The sequence below is a fragment of the Anabrus simplex genome, chromosome 6 (genome assembly GCF_040414725.1).
Source record: "Anabrus simplex isolate iqAnaSimp1 chromosome 6, ASM4041472v1, whole genome shotgun sequence".
Classification (NCBI taxonomy): Eukaryota; Metazoa; Arthropoda; class Insecta; order Orthoptera; family Tettigoniidae; genus Anabrus; species Anabrus simplex.
Genome location: NC_090270.1, coordinates 44471586 through 44480767, shown reverse-complemented (window position 1 = coordinate 44480767; position 9182 = coordinate 44471586). Strand labels below are relative to the sequence as shown.

The following is a 9182-nucleotide window of genomic DNA, read 5'->3' as shown; positions in this document are numbered from 1 at the left end:
TATTATTATTATTATTATTATTATTATTATTATTATTATTATTATTATTATTATTATTATTTACAATTTGCTTTACGTCGCACCGACACAGATAAGTCTTATTGCGGCGATGGGATAGAAAAGGGCCACGAGTGGAAAGAAAGTGGTCGTGGCCTTAATTAAGGTACAGCCCCAGGATTTACCTGGTGTAAAAATGGGAAACCGCGGAAAACCATCTTTAGGGCTGCCGACAATGACGTTCAAACCCACTATCTCCCGGATGCAGCTCACATCTGCGCGCCCCTAACCACGCGACCAACTCAACCGGTATTATTATTATTATTATTATTATTATTATTATTATTATTATTATTATTATTATTATAAAAATAAATGGCGTATGTCTTTTAGTGCCGGGAGTGTCCGAGGACAAGTTCGGCTCGCCAGATGCAAGTCTTTTGATTTCACGCCCGTAGGCGACTTGCGCGTCGTGATGAGGATGAAATGATGATGAAGACGACACATACAGCCAGCCCCCGTGGCAGTGAAATTAACCAATTATGGTTAAAATTCCCGACCCTGCCGGGAATTGAACCCGGACTCCTGTGACCAAAGGCCAGCACGCTAACCATTTAGCCATGGAGCCGGACATTATTATTATTATTATTATTATTATTATTATTATCGGCCTGGAGGCTGGGTGGATCCTCAAATAGCACCATCGAAGGTTATGCAACTCTGGACGATGACGTCTCTCAGCGACATTTCTACATCGATCTGAACCGTGGTGTCGTTAAACTCGCTCGTAGATAGTGGTGGTGGCGATTATTGTTTTAAGGGGAAGTTTAACTGGGCAACCAGCCTCTGCTAACACAAACCAGATGAAATAAAATGGAAGGGATCCGACACTTCGAAAAAAGAAGGTATCGGCTATAGAAAAAAACAAGCGCCACAAAGGGCGTGAAAATTAAAGACTCCCTACGCCTCGGAAACCTAATACCGCCAGGGTCGGAAAAGAACAAGCGTTGACCAAGGGAGGTCGGATAGGAGAAATGAAAGTGGGTATCCTGGCACAAGTAAGTGGAAGCAATGACAGACTCAGCTAGAAGAACTGTGGTTGCCAACCTACGATCCCAATATGAAAGCCTTTGGGTCTCTTTTACGAGAAGCAGAGGACACCCTAGATGCATTCTACCGCCTCGACCCACTGGGTGAGAAAACTACCCTGAGGGCTGTCGAGTGTGCGTTTGGAACCTATCACCTTACAGCTACGATATCCAGCTCACTGACTCGGTCTTTAATTTCTGAAGAGCTGACATTGTTCTCTAAAAACTTTAAGTGAACAATTTCCTACTCAGTTCGCTCGGGTTCGATTCGCGGCCCTTATACGATTTAAGAGTTGTTTTGGAGATCTGGCATGAAATTTACTAAGAGAGTTTAAGGAAGAAGATGTTTAAAATCCCTCTCTGGTCCTAGGAATGGTTAAGAAAGTAAGTACATATCGCCACTTTTTATACGTCGAATATACAACGATGAGATCTGCCCCTTAATTATTTACAGAGATGTTAACGGATCGCTGGTGGAAGGGGGGGGGGGGTGTGGTGGACGTGAGTGGGGCATGCTGAATGCTCGCCTTTCCGTCTCTTCCTCCTCATTCTGTATTAGTACTGTCCCGCGCGCGGTTTAGCGGTTCCATGGCGCGAGCACGGCGCTCACGCTGGTGGCTCTACGGCCTCCTGACAGTCTGTGCTTTCGTCTCGCTACCACTTGGCCTACTGGGTCCTCAGCCTCCTGCAATAGCTCTCGCCCCGCCATCCACGCAGAGCCCTCTTCAACTGCGCACCATCATAGCGTATTCTTTACAGCGACAGCTCCACGAGCAGCAGAGGTCGCCCGTTCACTGCCAGCCTCACCCTGCCAGACCTAACCTCACCTCACACTTCAACTGGCAGACAGTAGGAGTGGGAGTACATCTGTTCTCTGCGTATTATGATCGCCGCCTGTCAAACTTCCATTTCGTGCGCATTGTAGCCATGCTGAGAGGCCGTGCTCGACCTACCTTATTCTGTCAACTTTGGTACGATAGTCATGTGCTTGTATTAGAAACGGTAAGAACAGAAATTTGGCTTCCACACTGGGATCAACATCCTGGAGAAAATGTTTACAATCCAATACTCCTCAGTTGCCCAATACCAACGAATTTCAGTGAAAACAGTGATGTACCTCTCGGTGTTTCCATTACTCTAAAACCGTGTGAAAACGCTGAGGTTTTCCTTAGAATTAAACCTGCATCTACATCACGGCGTAACTTCGCTGTTTGCGTAAAAGGACTGAATTTTGTTGACCAAGATATATCAGTTAGGTTAGTAGAGTGGATTGAACTGAATATGTTGTTCGGTGCTGACAGATTCTTCATTTATGTTTATAGTGTGCATCCCAACATCCAAAGAGTACTAGACTATTATACTGAAAAAAATCTCGTTACCACCATTCCTATAACACTACCAGGACGACAACCTAACGAACCGTTTCGCAGATCACAGTTTCTTAAGAGAAATTTGTGGCAAAAACGTCGAAACGAATTAATTCCATATAATGATTGTCTTTATAGAAACATTGATACTTATAAATTTGTTCTCCCTCTAGATGTCGATGAAGTGATAGTTCCCGTAAAGGTTTCATCATGGAAGTCTATTTTCGATGAACTTCTGTCTGAAGATCCCAAGGTGTTCGAAAGGTATTCCTCCTTTTCTGTTCGGAATGCATACTTCTTCGACTCGTTCCCGACGTCTACTGCAATGAGTGTTCCTAAATTTCTGCACACTATGTTACACACAACACGGAGTGCGAATTATAGTCCTCCAGAAGATTCAGTGAAGAGTTTTGTGGTTACTAGAAGTGCGCTGACTGTTTTCAATCACTATACCCTGCATCCTCTGTCACCTACTACAGCTCGTAATCTGGTTCTGGATACGCGGTTAGTACAAATGAATCATTATAAATCTGAATGTTCCTCAGTTACTGTTCCAGAGTGTCGAACCAAGTATTTGCGATACCCCAAGCGTGATGATCTGCTACTCAGATTTGCTCAAGAGCTTGCGGGTAGAGTGACTCCTGTGTTGAAGAAATTAGAACTAATTAAGTGAGGTTAGCAGTGTGAAAATGAATAGGAAATTGGAATTTAATTTAAATGTGTCTGTATACTGTGATGTGAAGTGTAAAAAGTTTAATTTTAAAATATCACCAGTAAAATAGCTGGCATACCTGTTTCATAGCGTATACCTGTTACCATGAGCTTAGGACTCTTTGACGTCGTAATACTATGCCCACTAGCTCTGTAGTTCGTTCAAGATAGGCTTGCACAGAGCTGAATTGAATGTAAGTAACTATAGTCGTTAAAGAGAGAGTCGAACGTCAGGATGGTCATGTCAGGGCAAGGAAGAGTGCAGGCCCTCAGTAACATCACCAACCACATTACAATATACCTCGGCTTATTTTTTTCCTACGTCATACATTAATTGCTGTCAGAGATTAATTCCAAAACATTTTACAAAACAACGAATTCCATTATACTGACTGCTTAAACAATTCAGTACTGCAAAGAAGCTAAAATAAATATTCAAAATGTAACTATAAAGCGACGGCACTTTTTTTTTCTTTTTACAAGTTGCTTTACGTCGCACCAACACAGATAGAAGAAGAAGACGAGAGATTCGGACGTGCACTGTTAGTTTGTTTTCGTGAATGTCGTTATTGTTACTAGTAATAGTGATCAGTGAAACTGCGCAGTGCCATAGTACTCGTGATTGCAGTAGCCGTTAGCCTGTTAATGTATGTGCATAAATCAATCAGTCACTACTGATCTGCATTTAGGACAGTCACTCAGGTGGCAGACTTCCTATCTGTTGTTTTCCTAGCCTTCTCTTAAAATGATTGCAAAGAATAGGAAATTTATTGAACATCTCTCCTGGTAAGTAATTCCAATCCCTAACTCTCCTTCCTATACACGAATATTTTCCTCAATTTGTTCTCTTGAATTCCAACTTCATCTTCATACTGTGATCTTTCCTACTTTTAAAGACACCACTCAAACTCATTCGTCTACTAATGTCATTCCACGCCATCTATCCACTGACAGCTCGGAGCATACTACTTAGACTAGCAGCTCGTCTCCTTTCTCCAAAGTCTTACCAGCCCGAACTTTGCAACACTTTTGTCGGAAATTACCCAGAACAAATTGAATGCGACTGTACTGTAGTTAATGAATTGCTATTGTAGTGCAAACAGATTTCAATTCAGACAGTGTTAACGTATTATTATATTCATCTAATATTATCGTGGTACTCGTAAATGTAAACTGGACTGACTGGGGAGGGGGAAGAGATGGCGGCACAGATTTGCCAGAGACACCGTCAGGAGTAGTCACTGATCATCAGATTGTGGTCGGTAAACTTGAAGGTCAGAAATAAATTGAAATATCGTTAAATTATATCTGAATATTGTGATATGAAGTGTGAGGTTCTGTTTAAGGTATTACTATCTAAAAAGTGCTCGGTAGCTTAATCTTTCACCGTAAATATATTCAACATACTCTAGTGAGAAAAAATATGTCAATATTATGTTCCCGAGTAATCTGTCTCGTCAAAATCTGAAATGCCACCAGAACGTACACAGTGCTATCTCAAGGCAGATGACGAACAACAGCAGTAGAGACTAAGCATAGCAGTGTAACAGGTACGGTAATGTTGGCGACCAAAAGGCGATAGTAATGGTACGATGATAAACGGGCTTGAAAGTCAGGTTGTGAGTTTCACAAATAGGAAAAGTCCTCTCAGTTTTAATTACTGCGTTGATGGGGTGAAAGTTCCTTTTGGTATCATTGTAAATACCTAAGTCTAAGGAAAGATCTTCATTGGGGTAATCACATAAATATGATTGTAAATAAAGGGTGCAGATCTCTGCACATGGTTGTGATGGTATTTAGGGGTTGCAGTAAGGATGTAAAGGAGAGGGAACATAAGTCTCTGGTAAGACCCGAACTAGAGTATGGTTCCAGTGTATGGGACCCGCATCAGGATTACTTGATTCAAGAAGTGGAAAAAATCCAAAGGAAAGCAGCTCGATTTGTTCTGGGGGATTTTCGACAAAAAGAGTAGCGTTACAAAAATGTTGCAAAGTTTGGACTGAGAAGACTTGGGAGAAAGGAGACGAGTTGCTCAACTAAGTGGTATGTTCCGAGCTGTCAGTGGGGAGATGTCGTGGGAGGACATCAGTAGACGAATAAGTTTGAGTGGTGTCTTTAAAAGTAGGAAAGATCACAATGAAGATAAATTTGGAATTCAAGAGGACAAATTGGGGCAAATATTCATTTATAGGAAGGGGAGTTGGGGATTGGAATAACTTACCAAGGGAGGTGTTCAATAAATTTCCAATTTCTTTGCAATCATTTAAGAAAATGCTGGGAAAACAACAGATAGGGATTCTATCACCTGGGCGACTGCCCTAAATGCAGATCAGTAGTGATTGATTGATTGATTGATTGATTGATTGATTGATTGATTGATTGATTGATTGATTGATTGATTGATTGATTGATTGATTGATTGATTGATTGATTGATTGATTGATTGATTGATTGATGTCCGAATGTGAACCTTCATACTCCTCCAAATATTTTATTCACTAATGCAGTCACAGCATAACGAGATCTAGGACAAGAGACAGTATTTGTTATATGCCCGTGCATGAGGCAGCGCAGCTTGGGTCACGTAGCTATCAGCCTGAATTCGGAAGATGGTGGGTTCGATCCCACTTTCAACAGCCCTGAAAATGGTTTTGCGTGGCTTCCCATTTTCACAACAGGAAAATGCTGGGGTTGTACATTAATTAAGGCCACGGTCGCTTTCTTCCCACTCCTAGCCCTTTCCTGTCCCATCGTCGCCATAAGCCCTATCTGCACCCGGCGAGTTGGCCGTGCGCGTAGAGGCGCGCGGCTGTGAGCTTGCATCCGGCAGATAGTAGGTTCGAATTCCACTATCGGCAGCCCTGAAGATGGTTTTCCGTGGTTTCCCATTTTCACACCAGGCAGATGCTGGGGCTGTACCTTAATTAAGGCCACGGCCGCTTTCCTATCCCATCGTCACCATAAGACCTATCTGTGTCGGTGCGACGTAAAGCCCCTAGCAAAAAAAAAAAAAGACCTATCTGTGTCGGTGTGACTTAAAGCTAGTTGCAAAGTAAGAGAACAAATATGTAAACATGAGCTGTAATCTAAATAATAGATAGAGATTTATCAAAGAAATCGTCCAGCCTCCAATGAGAGTGACTATTTGAATCCCGAATACAATCAAGTTGAAATTTCAGTAGGATTTACAAAATTCAAAAAGTGGAAATTCATAGTTGAAAATTGCTAATGTTGTTATTGTCTTTTTGGGGGGGGGGGGGGGGAAGGAGTGTTAATCACCTTCTCAGGAATAGATAGGCGTGATCTGTAGAGAGTCCCTCAAAAATTATATTACTATTTTTTTTTATATTTTGCAGAATGTAACTTTCAATTTTTGTGCTAAGGTTGACGTCTGACTACGGAGGGTGCTTCTAGCTCCGAATAGCAGGCCTCTGATAATCCGTCTGTCGATAGATATTTTGTATTTAGTTGACAGGTAAAGTAAGCATAGTATATCAATGCCCTGTTTACCTAAGACCACGTCCTGAGTCTGATTCGAGTCTCTTTCAAAGCCAATTGGAGGGATGTAAAACTTTACTGCCCTTTCGGCTGATGCAATGATGTCAGCCCTCCGATTAGAGGTGGTGGATTAGAGGAAGTACAACTGGCCTCTCAACCTCACACCGTTGGGGTCGGAAAAGAACAAGAGTTGACCAAGAGAGGTCAGATCTTATAGATAAAAGTCAGGTGTCTGGCACAATTAAGTGAAAGCAATGTCAGGACTCAACAGAGGGACCCGTGGTCGTCAACCCACGCTACCAAGTTGAGAACCCCTGGGACCTCCTTTAGTCGCCTTTTACGATAGACAGGGGATACCGGATATGTTATTGTACCGCCTCCACTCACATAATAAAAATAATAGCCGAGCTGAGTGGCTCAGATGGTTGAGGCGCTGGCCTTCTGACCCAACTTGGTAGGTCCGATCCTGGTTCAGTCCGGTGGTATTTGAAGGAGCTCAAATACGTCAGCCTCGTATGCGTAGATTTACTGGCACGTAAAAGAACTTCCGCGGGACTAAATTCCGGTACCTCGGCGTCTCCGAAAACCGTAAAAGTAGTTAGTGGGACGTAAAGCCAATAACATTATTATTATTATTATTATTATTATTATTATTATTATGAAGTAGGGAGGAGGTGAAACCCAGTGTGGCTCATGGCCTATATTCCTGTCCAATTACGCCAAGCGGACTGCTCAGAGTTTTCGTCCCCATCCTATGGACAATGTACTATCAGCAGTCTCATATGCCCTCATTAGTTATGAACACTGTGTAGAGGTTGAGTTGAACGCAGGTTTCTGGTACCACCACCTCTCCTACCCGGCAACCCAACATTCTGATGGTGAAAAAAGTTTTCCACTATCAGGACACGAACCACCTAACCATGGTGTCAGACCATATTGACTGACACCTTTAGGAAGCATGGCCACCGGGTGGGATAATAATAATAATAATAATAATAATAATAATAATAATAATAATAATAATAATAATAATAATGTATGTTCAGTCTTCAAACCTAAGGCTGGTTGGATCCTCAATAGCTCTGCCATCAACTGTCATATATGACCTGGGCATCACTAAAGACGCGTACTACGGTAATTAAGACTGAAGTATATTCCCGTTGCTTTCCTCACCGAGCCAGAAGTTGCTATTATATATCAGTCTGCCAAGTCCACTGAAGTACATGCACCAACCGACCTTTTGAGGAACATTTTCACACCATTCATAGCAGGGACTGGCTGCAGAAGGAATGGCATCACTAGCATCGCTCATACCTAGGTCACTTTCATATTGTCGAAGCCAAGGATAAGACAGAGACAGATCAATGAAAAAAACAAAATTGCTCTAGCCCATACCAGAAGACATAGTGCACTGTAAACACTAGGTCCCGCCAACAAAGGCATGTAATAATAATAATAATAATAATAATAATAATAATAATAATAATAATAATAATAATAATAATAATAATAATAATAATAATAACCGACAGAAATAACAATCTGCCAGGGTATTTGCGTACTAAGGCTACTAGTGCCTGCAGGCATTATTATTATTATTATTATTATTATTAGTACAAGTTGCTTTACGTCGTACCGACACAGAGAGGTCTTATGGCGACGATAGGACAAGAAAGGGCTAGGAGTGGGAAGGAAGCGGCCGTGGCCTCTATTTGGCTGGTGTGAAAATGGGAAACCACGGAAAACCATCTTCAGGGCTGCCGACAGTGGGGTTCGAACCAACTATCTCCCGAATACTGGATACTAACCGTACTTAAAACGACTGCAGCTATCGACGTCGGTCGTTGTGAGTGTAGGTGGAGAGCTGTAGTGTCTTAAAGTTTTCTGGAAATGATTTCGTGTAAGACCAGAGGGAGAAAGGAGAAAATGAAGAATTCTCTATCTCTCTCTCTCTCTCTCTCTCTCTCTCTCCTGTTTCCAGATCCCATAGCCAGAGGAGTATGTTTGTCGATCTTCTCATTGTATTTCTCTTTCATACTGTTGTCATGCGGGATGTTATTATTATTATTATTATTATTATTATTATTATTATTATTATTATTGCTGATTCGTCCGACTCCTTGACTGAAAGTTAAGCGTACTGCCCAAGGTTAATAGAGATTTTTGTGTATGTCCCAACACTCTCCTCTTTATATTCAGACAACACACCACAACTACCAATCACCACAGAAACACGCAATAGTGATTACATCCCTCCATATAGGGTTGGCGTCAGGAAGGGCATCCGGCCGTTAAACAGGGCAAAATCCACATGTGCGACGCAGTTCGCAGCCGCAACCCCGCAGGTGTGGAAAAAGCGGTAGAAAAAGAAGTGGAAGGTTATTATTAGTCTATTATTATTATTATTATTATTATTATTATTATTATTATTATTATTAATCTGGTTACCCTCCGGGGTCGGTTTTTCCCTCGGACTCAGCGAGGGATCCCACCTCTTCCGCCTCGAGGGCAGTGCCCTGGA

At 42.0% G+C, this 9182-nt stretch overlaps 1 protein-coding gene across 1 annotated transcript; it reads left to right on the top strand.

Moving 5' to 3' along the window:
• Window positions 1-1673: 1673 nt before the first annotated feature.
• LOC136875851 (uncharacterized) lies at window positions 1674-3125 on the top strand. The gene has a single exon (XM_067149470.2). The coding sequence runs from the start codon at window positions 1674-1676 to the stop codon at window positions 3123-3125; it is 1452 nt and encodes a 483-aa protein (XP_067005571.2).
• Window positions 3126-9182: the final 6057 nt, after the last annotated feature.